Source organism: Ranitomeya imitator, chromosome 2, assembly GCF_032444005.1.
Source record: "Ranitomeya imitator isolate aRanImi1 chromosome 2, aRanImi1.pri, whole genome shotgun sequence".
NCBI classification, from domain to species: Eukaryota; Metazoa; Chordata; class Amphibia; order Anura; family Dendrobatidae; genus Ranitomeya; species Ranitomeya imitator.
In genome coordinates, this window is record NC_091283.1 from 778,974,179 (window position 1) to 778,999,433 (window position 25,255).

The 25,255-nt window shown below is 41.1% G+C and overlaps 1 protein-coding gene across 1 annotated transcript in view; it reads right to left on the bottom strand.

Annotated features, from left to right (window-relative positions):
- Positions 1-25,255, bottom strand: part of PCDH15 (protocadherin related 15) — a 2,320,333-nt gene that overhangs the window by 67,268 nt on the left and 2,227,810 nt on the right. The window contains exon 33 of the mRNA XM_069753541.1: positions 23,559-23,669. Within this exon, the coding sequence (XP_069609642.1) occupies positions 23,559-23,669 (111 nt within the window). The remainder of the gene's footprint in view (positions 1-23,558; positions 23,670-25,255) is intronic.

The following is a 25,255-nucleotide window of genomic DNA, read 5'->3' on the forward strand; positions in this document are numbered from 1 at the left end:
AATTTAGGTTTGAGAGAGCATCAGATGGTAGTAATGTTCCTCGGACACTGGAAGATGAAAGAAGCAGTGGAAACCATCCAGAATATGGAGAATATGGAAAAGCAGCAGGAATTTTGTAGGTGAGTACAGATTTTTTTATATTTGTATTACTGTGGGCCATTAATAATCTTGTTTAATAAAGCACACAACCCATTTAAAAAGCATTTCAATGTATATTTTTTAATAAATGTGTGTATATGTGCACATAATATAGTGTGATTGTATTAATATACTCAACTACTGCGGCTCTCTCCCCTGTTCAGCGCCTTTCTTCTCTTCCCAGCGAAGTCACTCCTTTGCAAAATCTCTGGATAACGCTTTGCTCTCTTTGACCCTGAAGTGGCTTATAAAATGTAAGTCTATGGAGTGTCAGAATGAGGCTCCATGGGTTTATATTGTAAAATAGACTTTCAGCTTACACGTCATGTACAGAGTGAGTCGGCTAGTTGCAACTACTGGGCCTCGCTATCGATATCAGATGTGTTGTTTCAGGGTGTAACTCAGGCCCAGCCTACACAATGTTCATCTAGTGTGCCATAAGGGAAATCCAGCGTCCCTGACTACAAGCACCATAACAATCAGCCTGAAAATGTGCCCATCTAATGTTTGAGCCTGTGGGTGGGTGGTTGGGAACTTCCTTTTTTGTTCCAAGACATAGGGCAGGGACAACTGAAAGCTGTGCTGTGACAAGGATTTAGAAGGGCTTTATGATGCTGCCTTAGAATGTGCGCAGACAGGTGCAAAGTGGGAGGCATCTGCCTTAGTGTCATGGACGGGGAAGAAGCAGTGGTGTCACTCACTGGCAACAATTGTGGACACAGGCATTTGGCCACAGAGTTGGTTTCTTAGATTACATGTGCCTGACCATGCATGTGGTGATAAGGCCCCTGCTGATATTGGCATAGTACAGGTTGCAGAAAACCATTTTTTGTCTCTTTAACAAAAGTCCCAGAGTGGGGAACACCTAACACTATGACAGAGAAGTGCATGAGTGTCGTTACTCTGCGGAATAGTTGCCTGCCTTTCCCACTGATCACCCCCCTCAGTGCTGCTGGTTTTGCTCTGCATGCCAGCTTCCCAGTTTGGTCAGTAACTCTGTAATCCACCACCTCGTCTTCCTCCACGGCACCCTGGTCCTCCTAAATTGATGACTTAGAGACAACGTGACTTATCATCAACTGTGCCTTATCCTCATCTACCTCCTAAGGCAAAATATGCAATTCACAACTGTCAGCTTCTTGTGGCCATGGCTGCTCTGAGTTTTGTGCATCACTAAACAGCATGTCCTCCGGTCCCTCTTGGAACATGCAGGGTGAGAGGACCCAATCATGAAATAATGATGTATATAGCTCTTCAGAAAGTATTAGTGTGGGATCACTGTTTTCCTGGAATTTAACATGGTGGGAGTAAGGAGGATCAGGGTTAGGGTTAAGTGATTCAAACTTTTGAATGGTGAGACTGGACTGTGGGGAAGACTTGCCGGTCCTGGCAAGTGTGCTGGAAGCATTATCTGCTATCTAACTGGCTATCTGTTTGCACTGGTGTGTCTCTAGAAGTTGTGTTCCATGACTCCATGCAAAGGTGGACAGGAAGCTATGTGTCGTGGATGGGTGTGATGCTTATACTCCAGCAACAGTCAAAGTCACACCTGCCCCATGTAGATTATAAGGGTCTTCACGCCATCACCGTTAAGAATAAGTATCCTTTGCCTCTGATATCTGAGCTTTTTGATAGGCTACGGGGAGCAAGGGTATTTACTAAATTAAATCTGCAGGGTGCTTACAACCTGATTCGCATCCGTGAGGGGGACGAATGGAAGACGGCTTTTAACACCAGGGATGGGCACTATGAATATCTAGTGATGCCCTTCGGGCTCTGTAATGCCCCAGCCGTTTTCCAAGACTTTGTGAATAACATCTTCCGGGATATGCTTTCCACCTCGGTCGTAGTTCATCTGGATGATATTCTCATCTACTCTCCAGATATAGACTCCCACCGGAGAGATGTTTGCAAGGTCTTCAACCTCCTATGGGCTAACTCCCTCTATGCCAAGTTGGAGAAGTGTGTGTTTGAGCAGGAGTCCTTGCCTTTCCTTGGCTATTTCATCTCTGCCCTGGGATTAGCTATGGATCCTGCTAAGCTACAGGCTGTGATGGACTGGCAGGAACCCCATTCTCTCAAAGCGGTGCAGCACTTTATGGGGTTCATTAATTACTATCGCCATTTCATTCCCCATTTCTCAACTTTGGTAGCTCCCTTGGTTGCCCTCACCAAGAAGGGGGCAAATCCCAATTTGTGGTTGGAGGAGGTCTCCAAGGCCTTTCTCTTGATTAAGTCACACTTCGCTAGTGCTCCCATCCTGCATCACCCCGTTGTAGATAGGCCATTTATTATGGAGGTGGATGCCTCATCCTTTGGTGCTGGAGCAATCCTTTTCCAAAAGGATGCTCAAGGTCGGAAGCATCCTTGCTTCTTCTTCTCTTGGACCTTTTCACCAGCGGAGAGGAATTATTCCATTGGGGTCAGGGAGTTGCTAGCTATGAAGTTGGCTTTCTCAGAGTGGAGACATCTTCTGGAGGGAGCTCGCTTATTCTTCCAGGTGTTCACAGACCACAAGAACTTGGTGTATTTACAGACAGCCCAGCGGCTAAATTCTCGTCAGGCTAGATGGTCCCTGTTCTTCTCCCGGTTCCATTTCACCCTCCATTTTCTTTCCAGGGAAAAGAAGTTTCGTGCTGATGCTCTTTCTCGCTCTGTAGTATCATCATCATCATCAGAGGAGGAGCCTCGGCTTATTGTCCCTTCAGAGAGCCTGAGAACGGTGGCTCTGGTTTCGCTATAGTCTGTGCCCCCAGGCAAGACTTTCTTTCTATCTAATTTGCGACCGGAGGTTCTTTCTTGGGCTCACTCGTCCATGGTGGGTGGACACTTTGGGACCAAGAGGACATCTGAGCTCTTGGCAAGGACGTACTGGTGGCCGCATATGGCTCGTGATGTCGCAGACTATGTTCGGGCATGTGTCTCCTGCGCCAAGAACAAGTTTCCTCGGCAACGGCCAGCTGGGTTGCTTTACCCCATGCCGGTGGTGGACAGGCCCTGGGAGATGGTTGGGATGGATTTTGTGGTGGGCTTACCCAAGTCTCGTTACTGCACCATTATCTGGGTGATCACCGACCATTTTTTCAAAATGGTTCACTTGGTACCTCTTCCACGGCTACCGTCTGCACGGGCTCTGGCTGTGTTGTTCATCAAGCATATCTTTCGCCTACACAGTATGCCAGACAAAATTGTTCGTGACCGGGGTCCCCAGTTTGCGTCTCGATTCTGGAGAGAGCTTTGTGGTCTACTCAGTATTGAGTTGAATCTCTCTTCGGCATATCATCCCGAGATGAATGGGTTGGTAGAGAGAGCCAACCAGACCCTGGTCACATATTTATGACATTTTGTTTCTGCCAGGCAGCATGACTGGGCATCCTTGCTACCGTGGGCAGAGTTTGCGCTTAACAACGCCATAGCTGACTCCACCGGTCAGACTCCATTCCTCCTAAATTACGGCCAGCATCCACGTGTCCCTGTGCCCATAACCGTGTCTTCCGCTGACTCCAGGGTGGCAGACTGGGCTGTGGAGGCACGGGACATTTGGGACCGCACTCAGGATGCCATTCGGGCCTCCAAGGAGAGAATGAGTTCCTCCGCCGATGCTCATCAGCGCCCCGCTCCGACCTTTGCTCCTGGCGACTTAGTGTGGCTCTCCGCCCGTAACACCAGGCTGCGTGTTGAGTCCACTAAGTTTGCACCTCGATACTTTGGTCCCTTCAAGGTCCTCGAACAGGTTAACCCTGTGGTCTACCGTCTGGCCCTTTCTCCATGCCTGGGTATCACCGACACCTTTCATGTGTCCCTCTTGAAACCCATATACATGTCCCGGTTTTCCGAGTCATCTGCCGGGACATCGGGTTCGTCTACGGACAATTACGAGGTGAACGCTATTTTGGGGTGCAAGGTGGTACGTGGCAAAAAATTCTATTTGGTGCATTGGAAGGGTTATGGCCCAGAGGACAGGTCCTGGGAGCCTGCTGACACATTCGAGCTCCACAGCTCATTGCTGCCTTCGAACGTAGCGAGGTCAAGGGAGGGGGGCCCTAGGGGGGTAATGTTAGGTGTCGAGTTCCCGCCTCTGCACAGGGGGAATCTTGAACCATCCCTGCTGTGGTCTCCCATTCTTCTCCAGCCGCAGTGGAGTCTGCTCAGCAAAGACGTCGATCCCAGCATCTTGCTCAGTCTCACTCTGTGCATAGGGTTACTGTTGCTTTTCCAGCTTCTGCCATTGAAGCCAGTGCTTGGCAGCGGCGAGCAGACACTTCTGGGACTAAATCCTACTTTGCACACACTGAGCATGCCCAGGGCAAGATCTCTCAGTGGAGATCTAGGGTCACATGCTCAGGTACTGCAGCGACTTCCATTGGTCCTTCTCACGGAAGGTCCTGTAGGTACTAGGACTAAGTTCTGCTTTGCACACTGAGCATGCCCAGGGTAAGATCTCTCAGTGGAGATCTAGGGTCACATGCTCAGGTACTGCAGCAATTCCATTGGTCCTTCTTTGAAAGGTCCTATACGTGCTGCAGCTATTTAAGGCTCGCATGGCCGCACGGCCATGCGCTAGTGTACATTTGTAATCGTGTGTGTGTTGTGAGTGAAAGTCGTTCTTTTAAAAACCCTCCATATTGGATGACTGTTTGCGGAAGGTGTATGATTGCTGTCTAGCGCCCGACTTACCCAACAGCACGTTACACACCAATACAGCGTCTAGTTGCTGTGTCCGCCAGTGCTGCGCCATGCGCTTTCACAGCGCTTTCCTGACCCAAGCCTGGGTGGTTAGTGGCATCCGCCAGTGCTGCACCGCACGCACTCTCATGCATTCTTTAGGTATTATTTTGGTTACTCTGACACCCCAGTTGCGGTGTCGACCGCAAGTAGTCTACACAGACTGAGATCCCAAGTCTTAGGACTGAGCTTGGAGACTCCTTGCTTTTGCTCTTGTGTGCGGTACCGCGGCCCTGTGACTTAACAGGGTTCGCTTCCTTCACACAGGGTGAAGTTAACCCGTGTGTGTAGTCACATTGTACCGCCATATAGTCTGTCATTACTTGGCAGCAGGTTCCATCTCTGCACGGTGGACCCCAGGCTGCGAAAGCACCTTATTCTACCAATCTTATTATTTGGTGCGTTCCGCAAGCACTAACACTCCTGTCCATATTGTCTATGGATCTCAGTGTTGCCAGCTGCACATTTAGATCCAGAACCTGGGCTTCCAAATGCACAACAAGCTCACATCTTGCACAGCAGTATGCACCCTTGAACGGTTGTTCAAGGATTGCATACTTCTGGCAAGATGTACACTGGATAGCATTGTCAATTATGGAGCTCATTTCCTAATGGGGATTGCAACAGAGAGTAAAATTACGTAAAAAGAAATGTAGAGTATTAATAAAATGCAAACAGTAATTCAGTAATTCCTCTAATGCAAACTCCCTGAATGCAAAGTCACTGAATCACAGGTCACACACTTCTGTTCACAATTATGTTCTGGTCACACTCGCCAAGGAAGACGATTTAAAGAGATTTTGTTTTGTTTTATTTTCCATTTAGCACCAACCCAACCAACATCTCAATGCACTTCCAAAGGACTGAAACCCCCAACCAGTTGCCACTTATAAACCTTTAATTATGAACCCCACCCTAAATTAGCCCCTTGTGAGTATAGCTACACCTCAGGATTTAAGTGCAATATAGTTAATCCTTAAACACACAGTTAAATAAGAGACTGAAAAACTGAATAGGAAAAATAGGTTAAGAAAGCCCAATAACATTAAACAGGTAGAAAAGCACTCAGCAATTCACAATTCAGCAACTCACAGCAGTTCACACAGGTATTTGCTGCAGGATTCCCAAATACCTCTTCACTGAATCACAAGTCCCACACTTCTATTCGCACTTACGCTCCGGTCACACGCAGCTACGTATATCCTAGTACTAACCCATCTCTTCAAATCATTACTAACTTCTGGTACCTTTCCTTCTAGTTTTAAACATGCCATAAATACACATATCTTGAAGAAGCCATCTCGTGATCTGACCTCTACGTCCAACTATCGACCCATATCACTGTACTCATTCACCTCCAAACTCCTCGAAAAACAAGTCCACACCATACTTTCCTCCCACCTCTCATCGAACCTATTCTTTTGGTGCAACCATCAGGAACAGGACAGGGTGGCACTCTGACTCACATAAGTATATTGTATAAATGTTTATTCTTACAGCACTTTTTACAACATTTAGCCAGGAACGGTATTCCTTCAGGACCTGTCCCCGGATTCCATTCAGGAAGAGTACCATCCTTTCTTGTTCCTCAAGCTTCAGAAGGAGCACCTGTATACCACGATACTAGCAAGCTGCTATCAAGTCTCTGCTGAATACTACTCAAGGTATGCAGTCTGAATAGTGCCTTTTTTTTTCTTTTCTTTGACAACCTTCAATCCAGCTTCTGCCACCATCACTCCACCAAAACTACCTTAACCAAAATCACCAACAACTTATTACCAAAGCTAACAGAAATTTCTCTATATTCCTCCTTTTTGATCTGTCCTCTGCACAGTCGACTTGTACTTTAGATCCTTTCTTCCCTCAATATCACAAACCTCTTCCTCTCCTGGATCTCCTCATACCTCTCTAACCACACATTTAGCATCTTCCACACCCATACTACCTCTTCATCCCATCCTCTCTCTGTCAGAGTCCCTTAAGGCTCTTTCTTGGGACCCCTACTCTTTTCCATCCATATCTTTGGCCTGTGACAACTCAAAGTCTCATGGATTCAAGTATTATCAATATACTATTGACACTCAGATCTTCCTATATGGCCCAGATGACACTTCTCTGCTATCCAGAATCCCAGAGTGTCTTACCAGCCATATCCTCCTACTTCTGCTCTTGCTTCCTAACGCCTCTTTCACACATCAGTTTTTTGCTATCAGTCACAATCCGTTGAATTTTGAAAAAAACAAATCTGGCGACTGATGCCGCCGAATCCTTTTTTTCTCATAGACTTGTATTAGCGATGGATGGCCTCACGTTTCATCCGTCGTTCGTCGGATCTGTCAAAAATTGTTTGTCCGGTGGCTGAAGACAACGGAAAAAGTAACGTCTTTTGTGTACGTTGAAAAAACGGACAGCAATGGATCCTTCCCCATCCGTCGTTTGCTCAAATGGAAGCCTATGGGCGCCGGATCCATCAAATGACGGAATCCGGAAACAGATTCTGTTTTTTTTTAACTGAGCATGCTCTGATTTATTTAGCCAGATCCGTCAAAAAAATGATTCCGTCGCATCAGTTTTTCACAATCTGCGATGGATCCGTCGAGCTAACGGATTATGACTGCTGGCAAAAAACTGATGTGTGAAAGGGGCCTAAAGCTCAACGTAGACAAAGCTGAGATCATCATCATTCCTCCACCTCACCTATCTTCCCTACATGTTCTATCTATCACAATAAATTACACCATGCTTTCCCCTGTACCTGAAGTCCGCTGCCTCGGATTAACCCTTGACTCTGCCTTGTCCTTCAAACCACACATTCAAGACCTCACCACTGCATGCCACTTTCAAATCAAAAAAATTCCACAATCTGTGCCTTCCTCAACCCTCAATCTACTAAAATACTAGTGCATTCCCTCATTATCTTCTACATCAACTACTGCAATATCCTCTTCTGTGTATTTCCTGCTAACACTTTTGTACCTCTCCAGTCTGTCCTTAACTCACCTTTCTCCTCGCTACTCCTCCGCTTCTCCTGTCTACAAATCCTTTTCTTGGCTCCCAATTCCCCAATGCATCCACTTCTTTAAGCTGCTAACACTGACCTGCAAAGCTGTACATAATGTGTTTCCCCCAAACATCTTGGAACCAATCACCCATCAAGTAATCTCTGGTCCTCCCAAGACCTCCTTCTCTCCTCCACACTTATATATTCCTCACCAAATTACCTGCAAAACCTCTCAAATATCCCACATCCTCTGGAATTCTGTGCCCCAACACATGCGATTATCCCCTACATTCGGAACTTTCTAGCATAATTTGAAAACCCATCTCTTCAGGCTTACAGCCTGCAATGACTCCACTGCCACCTCATCACTACCAAAGCTGCTACCTCACCAACACCAAAGCTGCAGAGACCCTAAGCTTACTGTTTCCTTCCCCATTATCACGTAGAATGCAAGCCCGCAAGGGCTTATCTGTCACTATAAGTTTTTTCATTTTACTTTCTATGTATGATTTGTGTGCTGCCCCTTCTCAAGTACAGCACCATGGAATCAGTGTTGCTCTAAATATAGCTAAATAAATAATAATACAAATAATCATAATAATGAAAAATATACATGGGAGGGCTTCTTAAATTCCTTACCCCTAATGCTTTTTCTTTGCACACTGTTCTCTACCATCAGCCATCATTTTGCGTGAGTATCATGCATCCATATCTATCTATTTATTAATCATGGCTTGAAAAAGGTTCACATTAAGAACTAAAATGTCGCCACATGTGCTAATAAAACCCAAATATTTTGCACTTCATCATTTTGGAGTGCTGCTTTATTTATTTTTATATTTGAAAGGTTGTGTCACTGCCTGGGAGGCTTGAGGCCCAGGTACTTTGTTTTAGCTGGTGCTGCTATCTATCTATCTAGCTAATCAAAAGTCAACCCTTAAAAAAAATCAAAAATCCAAACTATGCAAATTATATAGACTGAAACATCACAGCGAGCTGAGAAAATCCTCACCTTTTGCATCTGAATTGTCCAGAATGCTACTTGTCTTTCGGTTGTATGTATACCAAGGGATAGGAACCAATATCCTGCAGTTTGCGCAACCTTTTTTTTTAGATACACCGTGCTTCTCTGTTGCTTGTCTTTTTATATTTATCAATATATTTTAATTAATATCATTCAACAAAAATCAGTTGTCTGTTTTTCAACTTTTTTTCAGAATGTCTGTCGATCACATTACTTGTTTTATTTTTCTGAGTTAAAAATATATTCTTATTGAAAATAGACTATAGTGTAAGAGAGATTAAATATTTATTCAACATTCCTGTCAGTTTAGAAAAAAAGCACACAATTGTGGCATAACGTCAAAATCACATTTCACAGTGCAGTTAAGTTAGATGAAATGCGTTTTTTCAGACTCCTTAATCACACACACATTGTTTTATGCTCTGTTCCTGCACTCTGCCCCTTTGATGCTGTGAAAGGTCTGCAATTGAGTGCATGTTTTGTAAAACATCGATTTGCCTGTCTGACTACACAGGGATGTCTGTGCTCCTGCCCAGCCTTCTTTTATTTCAAATAATGTGTTGAGAGCAGCAAAGTCACAGTTTAATTTTACAGTGCCGTGGATTGAGAAGGAAATCTTTTTTCTAACTCCCCAACAGCACAACTTAGATTTCCATTAAGCCTTTCATGTGGAGGTAGATTGTCTGCGTTCTGAATGTCTGTTGTTATGGGTGATTTTGGTTTGGGTATTTGCTTTGAAAATGCATTTCCTTTGTCAATTTGACTGTACATGTTGGCTACAGACTTTTCAATATCTGCCAAGTTATGTAAATTTTTAAGGATTCCCTTTAACTCTCGTCTGGGGCCAACTTCTGAATGTGAGGTTTCCGGTGGTGGCATTTTTATTGGTATTAGCTTTTCCTTGGCATTGTTTAATGGTAGAGGGGACAATGCATACATTGTTAGGTTGGATGGATTACAAGAGATAAACTTTTCTCTAGGTGGTGGTGGAGGTGGAGTTGGTAAAGTTGGAAAAGGTGTAAATGAAGGTGGTAGAGATGGAGCTGGAAGGGGTGGAGGTGGTGGTGTAGAGCAAGAAGGGTTTATTTGAATTGAAAGATGAGGTGAGGATTGTGTAGGAGGTGGGGACAGAGATTGCTTAGGTGGTGGAGATGGAGGAGGAATACTTGGTGGATCAGGAATAAGGTCTGGAGTCACATGATCACATTCAACAGCTTGCAATTCATGGCAAGTTGTTGCATTTTTCCTGAATAATGGTGGCGTTGGCTTTCGCGTTGGAGGAGGAGAAATTTCTTCTGTGTATTCTGAGGGAGTGACTACAATAAAAGGAAAGTTAGATATATGAGATGTAGAAGCCATGTGTGAATCTTGTGTTAGTGAAAAAGAGCGGAGATTTTTGGCCTGAGCAAGATCCATCATAGATGGTGATTTTTTTTCCATGCAGCCATGATTATTCCAGGAAAACTGTACATCTCTAAATTCCCAAGGATTTCCACTGTTCAGGTGACACAATGCGTTTTGTTCGAATTGCCTTGCTTGCTCCTTTACACTTAGCTTACTATTTGTTGAGGCCTCCAGTGATGTTCTAAGACATTCTTTGTGCTTCGCGGCTTTATTGGTTTCACGTTTTGCTTGTAGATTCATTTGTTGACACTGAATTGGATCCATGATAACAGGACTCTCAAGAACTTCGTAAATATTTCGCTTGGCAAACCGTGAAGGAAGTGTCCAAGAACGATGCAGACCTTCTGAACTGCTTTTGTCTGTGGGATTCTTCAGCTGTCTGTTTTGAGCTGACGACTTATCTAAAGCAAATGTACTTTTCCACAGCAACCCAAGATTAAAAAAGCCTTGGTCTCCACCTTCCATATATAATGGATTCTGAGTAGTTAGTGGGTTTGCATCAGAAAGAAAGGTAATATTACTTGATGACTTTGGAAGGTTATTATTTAAACATCCACTGAAACAAGACTGTTTGTGAGCTTCAATGGCACGAGAAGCCATATTGCTTATAAGTCTTTGCCGGTCACCTTCTTGTAAAACTGATTTTTTTCCCCTGCTTTGTTGAAAATGGTAGAGAAGAAAAAGACTTTGAAAGAAAAGAAGATAACCAAAAGTAAGGCTAAGGGGTGGACAGGAAAATACTTCTAATGTTGGTATATCTATCTCTTACTATTATCTAGTGTGCTACATAGACGACAAACAAGGGGTTCTTGCAAAAAGCATAAACAGAAAATTAAAAAACTGCAATGGTTGGCCAGTGGATTATTAAATGGATTACCCTGTAGTTCAATGGAACTGATATGCAACTTTTCCAGAATATATGAATTGGGTATCAAAAACTGGCACCCTATAGACTGCTCAGCTATGTGCAACTAAAATACTAAGCCATCACCCTCATTTGTGAGTGGTAGTTCAGCTGTATTTAAACTATGGACCCTTATGATTTGGGAGATTAATATATGAACCTGCCCTTGTACCATGAACTATGGCTTTTTTGTTATCTAATATTGATTTTATCACATTTTGAAAATATATCATTCACTTCTTTTGCTTTTAGAATTACAGCAGATTCTTTCTTCATTTGTCTAGAAATTGCATCTGGGATTTAGAATCTCCCTACAGTAAATCTTGACACAATCCTGAACATGTGAACATAGCCTAAGACTGACAGATGCAGAAGTCATTTATTACATGCTATTACTTCAACAACTAGAACATACCGTCTGGCTGACTCTACATCTCTTATTGCAGCTTGAAAATTAGACTTGGGGCGCTGTTTTCATGAGTAATTTAGCATTACTGAATTTTTATAGTCTCATTTTCTCCTAATCAGTTGCAAACTAATGCTGAACTGATAATCACAACATGTTAACAACTCTTGCATTCATGAACAATAAAACTACTTTTCGTTATTGTATTCTGTGTAACAGGGGAAAATATATCAGAGCTGGGTGTCAGATCCTCGGGAATCTGATAATGACGACCTATCCAATAGAGAGCTTGACACAAGACAACCGCTTTAAGGATTAAAATTTAGTAATGATTTTTGCATCTAGAACTTTGGCCCTGGTTCATCAAAGCAATTTGGCCAGAAATATGGCAAACATTACTTTGAAAAATTGAAAAGTTTTTGCACAACTCAAAATTGCATGAACATTTTGCAACTTTTAGCATTTTTACTCCAGTTTTCCCAGGACAGAAATGTTGTGGAAGTGTGACAACATAGCTTGTCTAATTCATGACGAGCTATGACATTCATTATGCCAGTCGTAGAATAAAGTAAGATTGCTGGTGAGCCGCATGCCACTTGTCAGATGCTCCTGTTTCATTAAGAGGTATGCGTCTTTTAATGAATCAGAAGTGTATGACGTCAACATGCTTCCGCATCAAGATTGGCACTTTTCCCAAGGTCTTTATATCTTTTTTATGAAAAATGTCTGACATTTTTCCATCAACTAAAAATATAGGTTCATTACTGAGATCGCTTGGCTTAATAAAGTATTAAAATATCCACGTGGAAGCGCTTGGCATTAGCGCGAAACGATCGTCGTCGTCTTGCCTGTCGCACTCGTACTTTCACTCCCTCCCTTGAACCGTGAAGATGATTTGCTGCATGTTCTAATAAAGGACGTTTGAATTGCCACTGATTGGTGAGTGCTATTGCGTTTTTTCTATTTTTTTATTTTACATGGACACTTTGTTTCACGCAAGCACCGCCTTTCACCTGATCGGACTACCTTTTGTTGGGAAACTCTCCACATTGAGTTTATAATCTCTGCAAAGTCGAGCTGTGCCGCTCACTTTTTTTCTTTTTCTGGTCATTAAAATATTTACTTATTCTAATAATCAGTAATAATTATCCATTCAATAATCTACATAGTGTTAAAATTAGAACTGGCCAACTTATGCTCCGGATATTGTAATATATTTGCTTTTTCAAGACCCTTTTCAATTACTGTATGGCTTCAAACATAAAGAAGAAACACCAAGACATGTACACTAATCTAAAACACATAAGTTTACTTACTGAAACCTGAGCATGCAGTGAAAAAGAGGAGAAAGCAGAAGATAAAAACACCAAGTAAAGTGTACACAATAGGAGAGGTGGAAAACATAGTTTTTAAGAACTGCCAAAAAATGTTATTTTATACTAAATTACATAAAGCAAAAAACATGAAAAATGATAATTGTAATAAAAATAATCATAACTGAGTCGGCATATAATTTATTAGAGCCCTGTTCAAACAAACTTACAGTTTAAAGGGTGTACAATGTGGGCAAGGGCATTTGGTTGGGGTGGTGCATGGTGTGTAGATGATATGAGGTAGATAACGAATGTAACACAGAGAACTGAATTTTCTGTTGCACATAAATGTTTTAAAAGCTGGACAAGGTCTGAGATTTTGTGCATTGCATGAACGGAGAAAGAAAAGGTGACATGTTGATTGCAAAAGTAGTAGTAACAGAAAACATTATCATATTTCTCAGGGCAGGTTACCTACTTCCATAGCTTCATTGTCTAGTTCTTATGCTTATGTACCAATTATAAGCAATACCGTGTAATCATCTAATCAAGGTCAATATCTGGGATTGAAATGCATAATGTTTTAGGCACAAAGTCATAAATAGATTGTCCCTATGTCTACCTCCTAAAGTCTTCTTGGATGACAGCACTAACCCAAGATCCTTATTATCATCATTTTCTTGTATGTGGCAATTGTAGGCACTTTTGGACTTTGCATCCTCATACACAACAAGACAGGCTGACTATTAATCTGAATGCACATCTGTAAGTACTAGGCACCATTAGCCATTTGGTCATTCACACGTTATCCTTCCTTTGACAGATATTGCAAAGTACTAAGCATTCTGCATACTAGAAGCAACCCACAAGACCTCCCTGTTTTAGGATGTCCTGACTTAAAATTAGAATTTAGTCAGATTTACTCAGAACCTTTTGCTTCTTTATTATTCTTACTGCTAGCTTATTAAAGGGGTTGCCCACTACTCAGATAATCCCTTCTCAATCCCTATGTTTCCCCCTAGTAAAATAATGACACCTATACTCACCTTCAGTGCCTTTTCAGCTATGTCGATACTCGATATCCCAGGGCTCACATGACATTGATATGTTAGGCCCCTTTCACAAATCAGTTTTTAGCCATCAGGCACAATCCGGCTAATTTTGTAAAAGACGGATCCGTTGCAAATTGTGAAAAACTGATGCGACGGATCCGTTTTTTAGCCGGATCCTTTTTTTTTTTCTGGGGATAGAGTTTGGACTTCAAGTTCTGGAGAGAGAGAGAGAGAGAGTTTCCAGAATGGAAAATGCATGATGTCTTTACAAAAACAAACACTGTCGCCGGATTCCATCAGTTGACCTCATGCTTCATACGTTTTTCGCCGGATCAGTCGCTGTGCGGTTTTTCGCCGGACAGAAAAAACGTTCCTCTGTACATTTTCTCTGGCCGCCGGAAAACTAATTTTGGACAGAACCGACAAAAAAAGGATGAAACGTGAGGCCATCAGGTGTAATCCGGCACTAATATAAGTCAAAGAGAAAAAAATGGATCCAGCAGCAACTTTTGCTGGATCTGTTTTTTTAAAAATTCGCCAGATTGTGCCTGATGGCAAAAGCCTGATGTGTGAAAGGGGCCTTATGCGATCCCTGCAGCTAATCAACATTGGCTTCAGTCTCCCCTCCTGTGGATGTAACTGACATCCGAAGGAATTAAGGGAATAGCTTCCACTTCCTTCTAGTATCTGATTCGTCTGAAGGAAAAGAGAGTGAAGCCAGAGTTGATTGGACACACTGATCACATGACATAATGTAAAGCGAGCTCTGTGAGAGCCTGTGCTGACACCTCTGGAATGGCACCGACATCACAAGTGTGAAGAAGTGACATTATTTTACTGGCAGTTTTTACTATTGCTAGTACTGCGTTTTGAACTATTCTTTTATTTATTGGTTTCTTATATAAATGCATTGTGCATGCAATCAGCCATTACTGACTTTGACCATTTTGACATCTGTTTATATTTTCCTGATCTATTCCTTTGAACTATCCATTCTACTTGACTATGGCAATTTTGCACATTATTTTAATTATTTATTACATATACTTATTATTCATATGTATTACGGCTATTGAACCTTTTGTGCTCTTTGCTGGGGAATTATTTGTGACTCACCCACCCTAATTCATAAGTCTATATTTGACATACATTCTTGTCTATTACATTGTATTGAAATCATTATGCTTTTGGGTTTATTTTTTTGCAATCATATCACTATATAGGTTTTAGTTTTGAATATTAGTGTAATAGTTGAGCTCCACCACCATCAGTAGTGTCCACATCTCTGGTACAATGTCTTAGAGATTGGTAAGGATGGCTGCTTGCTGTACTTAATATATGAATCACTGCTTCAATTGCTCTACGTGTTTTCTGCTTTACTTTGGTATTGTGGTGCTTCTAGGTGAGCTATTTTGATTTTCACTGTGATATTTTGCGATATTGTGGAGGTATTTTTTGCTATGCTGTTTTCATAACTCACATAAAACTCAATAGAGTGTGCACTTACAATGACTCCTGAACAGACAGTGAGTGCTGGACCAGGAATATCCAGTTCTGACATTGGCCTGGGCTCAAAAGGTGAAAACTACTGTCAGAGAATATGCCATAAATGTCCAAAATGAAAATTGGCCTTGATCCCTTTTACAGACACGTAAGGAAAGTTGACAAAGCTTAAAAATTGATTAAATATAGATGTTGGGAACAGAGCGCTCAATAGAGTGATACCCAATGGAGAGAGAGTGGGCGGCACGGTGGCGCAGTGGTTAGCACAGCAGCCTTGCAGCGCTGGAGTCCTTTGTTCAAACCCCACCAAGGACAACATCTGCAAAGAGTTTGTATGTTCTCTCCGTGTTTGCGTGGGTTTCCTCCGGGCACTCCGGTTTCCTCCCACATTCCAAAGACATACTGATAGGGAATTTAGATTGTGAGCCCCATCGGGGACAACAATGATAATGTGTGCAAAATGTAAAGCGCTGCGGAATATGTTAGCGCTATATAAAAATAAAGATTATTATTATTAAGTTCTGGTTACGCTCACCTGGTGGAGTTTTGACAGTGACAACTCCTATGTAGGCATGAAGAAAAACATCTCCTTGTCTGGTAGATAGATCCTCCAGAAAATATTGGATCCAGTTGGAAGAAACACATTAGGTGAGCTGCCCTGCTGGAGTGAACCGATTCGTCAGCAATGATGATAATATTTTTTTTTGGACTCACAATGACTTTCAACATCGCACAGGCGTCTTCATCAAGTGTTTATTTCACTGGCTAAAGACGTTGGAACGACATTGGAACGTGTTGTGAGTGGAGAAAATCATTGTTGAAGAATAAGTTTATTCCAACAGTGCAGCCCACCTAATAAGTTTCACCGAACTAGAGCCAAAACTTAAAAATTAGCTCCAATGTGAACTGAGTGGTGCTGTTTTTCTATGAGACACTGTATTGGGGGAGAGAGGGCAATATTATGTGTGGGGCTTGAGTGCCATGGCTGTTTTCTCAGTCCAGCCCTGAGAATGTCATCACCCTGATATTTTAAGGATGATGACATTTTTTTTCTGTGGTTTTAATGTTAAGGCAGATCAGTATGTATCTGCTCCGGCCATGTGGTTTCCTTTCCTTCAGGAGGTAATTGACCTGAGTTTTATAAGTAGGTCATGTCTGGATGTTCTTTTATTTCTGAGACAGTACCAAACTTGTGCTTAACTTCTAAAACAAAATGATAGGCAATTAGCCTCCTGTTCCTCCCAGTACCATTTCACCATCCCAAACTCGGCTGTAATCCTGAGCTCCCAAATGAGTGGTCATGATTTCTACAGAGACCGCAAGGCAATTTAAAAGGCTAGATTAAAATAGATGTATTATATATTCCTCCTCAGTTCCAGGGGTGTAGCTCCAAATCCTATACTTCAAATACCAGATGAAAAAGGACTTGCTGTCACTCATTAGACATCATTAGATCTGCTACAAAAGTTCATGTAGCCAAAAGAGAAGAAAAAAACAAGTACTTTACGTCTTATCTTCTGTAATACTACGCTTGATTTGAAAGGCAGCCTGTAGGCTTGTTTTATATTCAATGCATAGAAGTTTTATTTGATTCCCCAGATACCCAATGCCACAGTGTGTGAATCTGCGCTCAGCATCCTAAATTTGGGCATGTACAATCCGGCTTTCAACATTCATTCAAATCAATTTTCTGCAAGTTCAGTCATTATAAAGAACACTCCGTGCGGCATCCATATGTAATGACTGGGCTGTACTACTTAAAGAAAGGGGTTTTTTGGGTAAAAGAAATAATGATAGCGCTGAAAGCCACAAAGTACTATTTAACGAATGTGGGTGCAGCAGTTAGAGGTAGTGGCTACTTCTGTCTTTATTCTGCCATATACATTACTCTGGAGATATGGCACAGTAGTTGCTGATTATATCATAATCATTACCGTATAAGGGAAAAAGGAAGGAATAGACTAAAATTCAGTCTTCACTTTTATTCGAAATTATTAATAAGTATAGGGCAGGTTACATTTCTTTTGACAAAGTAGGTAGTAAAATGCTAAATAATTCCTTCTATTATAAAAATAAAAAGGAAGAAAAGCATATTATCAGAATCGTAAACTTATTATGATTTCTCAACCTATTGCTGAAGATGTAATTTCTGCAGCTTTTGGCTACAGATTATAGGCTGTTGCAAAAAAAACAACCTGTAGCTTGCCGACAGATTTTCCAGATGTCAATGACTTAAAACTAGTGTTGAGCATTCCGATACCGCAAGTATCGGGTATCGGCCGATATTTGCGGTATCGGAATTCCGATACCGAGTTCCGATATTTTTGTTATATCGGGAATCGGTATTGGGATTTAGATTAATGTGTAAAATAAAGCATAAAAATAAAAAATATTGATATACTTACCCTCGGACGGGCCCTGGTTGTCACCGCTGCAATCGCCATGTTTTCCTTCCTATGAATGAGCTTGTTAAGTACCTTCGATGACGTCGCGGCTTGTGATTGGTCGATGAGCGGTCATGTGACCGCTCACGCGACCAATCACAAGCCGCGACGTCATCGAAAGTACTTAACGCGCTCATTCCTAAGAATGAGCGCGTTAAGGACCTTCGATGACGTCGCGGCTTGTGATTGGTCGCGTGAGCGGTCACATGACCACTCAGTGACCAATCACAAGCCGCGACGTCATCGAAGGTCATTAAAGTGCTCATTCTTAGGAAGAAAAGCATGGCGATTGCAGCGGTGACAACCAGGGCCCGTCCGAGTGTAAGTATATCAATATTTTTTATTTTTATTCTTTATTTTACACATTAATATGGATCCCAGGGCCTGAAGGAGAGTTTCCTCTCCTTCAGACCCTGGGAACCATTACGGATATCTTCCGATATTTGTGTCCCATTGACTTGTATTGGTATCAGATATCGGTATCGGCGATATCCGATATTTTTCGGATATCGGCCGATACCATCCGATACCGATACTTTCAAATATCGGACGGTATCGCTCAACACTACTTAAAACTCTTTGTGATTTTCTGTTATAATTGGACTGTTTCATGCACAGTCTGACCACAGGCATTAGGGGAGTGCCAACTGTAAACTGTACAAAAACAGTCTATTATTTTTTTAATGAGTTTTGCCTCAGTTATAATGTATACAATTGATGATTTCTATATAAAGGCAACCACCAAAACTGCAGCAAAACTGCATAGCCTTTATTTCTGTTCCATATAACCTTTTACCATGGCTATATGATATGATAAGTTGTACCCAAACTGAGACTGGTCCACAGGGTAACAGGTGAATATCCGTGAACCCCCTGTGCTGGAGAGGGCTTCCTACATCCTTACATGACCACAATACACTAAGGCTACGTTCACATTTGCGTTGTTGGGCGCAGCATCAGCGACGCGATGCAACGCAACCAACAATGCAAATACACAATGCTGTGTTTTGCGATGCATGCATTGTCATAAGACCCTATTGATCAAGACTTTCTGCGCAGGGAAAACGCTACAAGTAGTGTCCTCTGCACACTGTCTTGTGCATCTATATGATGCATGCATCGTAAAACGCAGTATAACGCATACCGGCGCATGTCCATGTGCCCCCCATGTTAAAGATAGGGGCGCATGACGCATGCGTCGTTATGCGTCGATGACGCTGCGCCACAAGGTGCAAATGTGAACGTAGCCTTAGAGTGATGGCCTGAAACTAACAACCTTGATTTAATCCTAGATTTCTACCTATCGAATGTAATAAACTAATCTTTTTTTCTAAAATACTGTAGTTAAAAAGTCCCTGATGTTCCCTTTCCTATTTTTTTTTTAACATCTTTCTGTTTAACAACGCTTTTTTAAGAATCCCCAGTTCATGCTTGAATAGTTAAACGAGCCATCATCAGGGGCAAAGGCTGCAGTCTCCACACTAAAATGAAGCATCATCAGTGATGTCCGTTTCAGGGGCTGGTCTAGTACCTGTTCTACTGAGCATGGATGGCTTGTCAATTAAAAATGTATACTTAGTAGCATCTTGTCACTGTGCAATATTCATTTTAATACACAGTCACAGTTCACTCTCTTGCTGGCTGTGATGAGAAGTGATGAGTCGGCAATAGAGCGTACTGTCAGTGCACATTGTAAGGTGCTAGCCCGATTTCCTGTATTCCTAGCCTTTGTTTTTTTTCTTAAACAGTTTTTTCTTTGAGCTCAAAACAAAAAAAAGTGATGCTGCATATATGATGAATAGCAAATAAATCAAATTCAGCTTAATTGCCATGCTGCTCCAGTTACGCTGTTCCTGTAGCCCCATAACAATCTGCCACTGGTATGATTGTATGGGATTCCATCAATATACCATAGTGAGCAAAGACTTGTAGTTGCCAACCAGATCAGTGATGATCCAATGGTAAAGGATTTTAAGAAGTTTTCTCTTTAAGTAAAAAAATGGGCAGTAGACGCCATTTTGTCATGTCCTAACAAAAGCCACAGAACTGCCATTCCAGCTCCATTGCTACAGTACTTTCCACTATTATTTGTGCACTTGGTAGAAGTGATGAAGTGCCTTTCACTACAGCTCTGTCAATCACTGCTGTTGTGCAAGTTTAATCACTGAAATTAAGTGAAAAGTGAGTGTCAGGTTGCAGCCTAATGTATTTGTGGAAATTGAATAGCTTATTACATTCCTCCCCCAACTTGAACATTATTTGTAGAAAAATGGAAATCCCTTTAACAGATGAGAAGTTTTCTTAAAGCTTAGAAATGCTTTAAAGTGAACCAGGGAGAAAGAACTCAAACCTAAAAGTAAATGTATGGTTGTATAGACACTGAGAGTAAACCAATACATTTGTGGAAATCAGTCCTGCTGAGAAATTTGCCATTGAAGATATCTGAAAATTTGCTGCAAGTGTTTTGGGGGAATATCAAAGCCCTTCCAGCTTTCTTGTGCTCACTCCTTATTGCCCACCCAGTGACTGGCTTCTGCATTTGATTAGTAGGAAAGTCCAGCCTCCGTCACTTGTCACCTTTGTTGTGATCTTATGCAAGTAGACAATGACAGAAGATGGACTGACCTGTCAATCAAATGCAGGAGCCAGGCCCTGAGCTGAGAATAAAGGTACCTTCACACTAAACGACGCTGCAGCGATCCAGACAACGATCCGGATCGCTGCAGCGTCGCTGTTTGGTCGCTGGAGAGCTGTCACACAGACAGCTCTCCAGCGACCAACGATGCCAACGTCCCCTGGTAACCAGGGTAAACATTGGGTTACTAAGCGCAGGGCCGCACTTAGTAACCCGATGTTTACCCTGGTTACCATCCTAAAAGTTAAAAAAACAAACGCTTCATACTTACCTTCCGCTGTCTGTCCCCGGCGCTCTGCTTCTCTGTACTGGCTGTGAGCACAGCGGCCGGAAAGCAGAGCGGTGATGTCACCGCTCTGCTTTCCGGCCGCTGTGCTCACAGTGAGTGCAGGAAAGCACAGCGCCGGAGACAGACAGCGGAAGGTAAGTATGAAGCGTTTTTTTTTTTACTTTTAGGATGGTAACCAGGGTAAACATCGGGTTACTAAGCGCAGCCCTGCGCTTAGTAACCCGATGTTTACCCTGGTTACCAGCTAAGACATCGCTGAATCGGTGTCACACACGCCGATTCAGCGATGTCAGCAGGAGAGCCAGCGACCAAATAAACTTCTGGCCTTCTAGCCCCGACCAACGACATCACAGCAGGATTCTGATCGCTGCTGCGTGTCAAACTGAACGATATCGCTAGCGAGGACGCTGCAACGTCACGGATCGCTAGCGATATCGTTTAGTGTGAAGGTACCTTAAGTAGTGAGTAGAAGAAAGCTAGAGGTGCTTTGACATGCCCCGAAGTGCTTGCAGCAAAAATTCCTATATTTGTACAATAAAGAACGTAATAGCAACAATAGATATTTAGTATATTCAAAATAACAAATAATACTATATAAAAAAATAAATATATACGTATACACAAATCACTTGTTGCTAAAAAGTAGAGAAAAAGAGTGGCAGACCACCCGGGTTTGGCATAAAGGGTCAAAGGGCTGTCAAAGGACTCCCAATGTTAGCAGCAAATCATATGTATATATAAATAAAAAGGAAAGAAATATACTTATATATTATAAGAGAGCCACAGAGAGGTAAGTCAAATAAAAAGGCCTTTATTATAATAGCATGGCAAACATCAGCACAAAAGTGCATGTGCTTGGGAAATAATTACACACAGGTATACAGGTATAAGATAATACGATAAAAAATATATATATACAGACAATCCCACAATTATAAGCGCATGTATGAAAAAATATTATTACGTGCATCCAAGGGACAAAAACCGGATATATAAACTAGTGAAAAAAGTGCTAAATATACATGAAAAAATATATATCTAAAAAATCTATTTGTACATATTGTATCAAAAAAGTGCAAAAAGGTGCCAGAGTATAATGTGCAAAATTTGCAAGTAAAAAGAAGAGACTGAGTCTACAGTGTGCAATATGACCCCTTCTACACAATAATATCATACATGCATCCAATGTCTGCTGTGAGATGTATGGGGATATAATAGAAAATAGCCGTATATATACCGGCCGCTCCTGCGTGCCCAAGCACAGAGCACCCCGACGCGCGTTTCGGTGATTCCTTCGTCACCCCCTGAAACGCGCGTCGAGGTGCTCTGTGCTTGGGCACGCAGAACCGGCAGGTATATATATGGCTATTTTCTATTATATCCCCATACATCTCACAGCAGACATTGGATGCATGTATGATATTATTGTGCAGAAGGGGTCATATTGCACACTCTTCTTTTTACTTGCAAATTTTGCACATTATACTCTGGCACCTTTTTGCACTTTTTTGATACAATATGTACAAATAGATTTTATAGATATATATTTTTTTCATGTATATTTAGCACTTTTTTCACTAGTTTATATATTCGTTTTTTGTGCCTTGGATGCACGTAATAATATTTTTTTCATACATGCGCTTATAATTGTGGGATTGTCTGTATATATATATATATTTTTTATCGTATTATCTTATACCTGTATACCTGTGTGTAATTATTTCCCAAGCACATGCACTTTTGTGCTGATGTTTGCCATGCTATTATAATAAAGGCCTTTTTATTTGACTTACCTCTCTGTGGCTCTCTTATAATATATAAGTATATTTCTTTCCTTTTTATTTATATATACAAATGATTTGCTGCTAACATTGGGAGTCCTTTGACAGCCCTTTGACCCTTTGTACAATAAAGGTATTAATATACACATAGTAACAGTGTCTCTACAGCTAGATCTTAAATGTTATACAGAAATCCCCCCTTTAAACTAGGCGAATTGCAGTTCACAGATCGAGCTTGGAACAGAGATCGAGCCTGCACCAGAGATCGAGCCTGAATCTAATTTTGGGGATAGATTAATCAATAGGTTAGAAATAGGAAATTAGCCATATAAATGGCCATTTGATGAGGTCTTGCATATTATCTTACATAAAAGACAGTTGTTTTACTTTATACAACATTATTGCGGTAAAGAGTCCAAGTCAATTGATTACTTGGCCCTGCCTATTGTATAATTTAAGTTGCCTGGAAAAAGCGGTGTTATTCATCATAAGAAAACAAATCAGTTATTACTCAATGACTCTGTATATCCTTGGATTAAAGCAGTACATCAGCATTCAAAAGCACTATTTGTATGCATTAAACAATAGCGCTTGGAGCCCTCAATCCCAGTTCATGAAACCTTTTCACCGAGAAAACTTAAACTGATCCATCATTCATCCTCCATATAGTTCAGCAACTGAAAAATTATGTTTAAACATTTTTAAGGATAATTGTTTTCAAATCCATTATTGGAGAGGAAAACAACTGTATTCTCTGGTATTCAATGATTGGTTACATACATATGTAATGGAAACCTCTGAACAACGCATTGAGCGGCAGCACAAATCGCACCACCAAGATACATTTCAAACTGCTTTTATCATAACAGATCAGCAACAGCAACAGTATTATAGCGATTCATACAATTCTAAGGATAACTATTTATATTCAGTACTCACATAGTGCTGTCTCCCAACTCTTCATACAGATTATTGGCAGCAGGAGTTGATGGTTTGCCTGCTGGCAATGCCATCTGGATCCGCGCTGTCTTTGCACACTCAGCTTGTCTCCTTTTTGTAGAGAAAAAAAAAAATTAAAGGACATACTGAGGGTCTTAAACATTATATTGTTACTGAATGATGAAGGACTGGATTTAATTTGTGTTCAAAAAATAAAAACAATTCAGAATTAATTTTAATAAATATGGAAGCTACTGATAACAGACGCTGGATGCTCTGCGGGTCAGTCCTTGGCTGATAATATTAAAGTTGCAAGCAAGTTACAATAAAGACTCATGATAAGACTTGCAATTGTAGATGAAGCCTTATTTGGATAAAAAGAAAATATTTGCGTTATACTGTTGTCATCAGGTGTGAAAGCATTCGCCTTTTAGGAGATGAAGAAAATGTCATTGAGGGAGGAGCATTATAAAGGGGTTTTTTTTAAAGTTATTTGATTCATGCATTATGACCCGCCCCTGAGGAGCTCTTACTAGACACAACACAATAAATATTTTCATTAAGAGTACAATTTTAAGCATTTAATTACAACAGCTTGTAGTCTACTTTATGCTAATAGGTTATTGAAAAAAAGCAGCCTGTGTGGTGTAAAAAAAATTAAGCCTTCATCAGAGAGTTTGTAATACCCTGCAGTCATGTTTGAACTGATTAATCATCCCGTACAAGGAATAATACACAGAACAAGATTGCATTAAGCACTCGGATTCAAGAAGCGGCACCCATGACAAATAAAAGGCAACCTCTATAATGAATTATTTGGTAGCTGAGACTCTTTATAGACTTTTAGATGTTTTTGCAGAACAACATTTCTGACAACATTAAGATGAATTTTTAAAACAATATTTCTAAAATATAATTTGCTTTACTATGCCAAACTGAATGTCTAAAACTACGTAATACAGATTCACAAGCATAGCCTGTAAAACTGGAAATATTGTTTTCACTGGGTAGTTTAAGAATTGAAGTTCTAATTACCATAATTTTCACAGTTGTGAGGATTACAAGCATGTTTAGATCCAGGTAGAGTTGTACTTAAAAGTTGTACTCATTAGATAAAAAGTTACGCAAAAAAATTAAATCAATGCCATTAATTCAGGCAAATCAAATGCCTGGAAGCGTGGACTAACAGCTTTGATTCCCCATCCTGGCAATAGATCCAGTAGAAGAAAAGGTGACAAAAGTGTAAAAGGCCTACAAGGATCTGATAAATAGTGTGACAAGTTGCTAGAAAGCCTATAAAGAACATTTTGTACTTGTATCTATTATTATTAAACTAGTCAACATTTTTTTCTCTTATTAGAAAAAAACTTTGGCACCCCTAACGTTTCTTTTGCAGAAATGATGGTAGGCTCATAAATATTCAACAGATAGCCAAACTTTGAATACATTTCTTCAAATTTGGCAGGTACTTTAATTGCCTGCATAAAATATATTTTCAAAGTTTAGTTACTCTTCAAAAAAATAACCGTTGTTTTAATTTCTATTTCATAAATTGTTAGCACACGTGAAAATAAGATACTTTGTAATATATCTTATTAGAAAAATGTACTTATTTATCCTCCTTGCTTATCACTCTCAAAATTCATGGGTAAATCTGTCTTCACTGAATACAGATGTTGCCGCCGGAATTTCTGGCA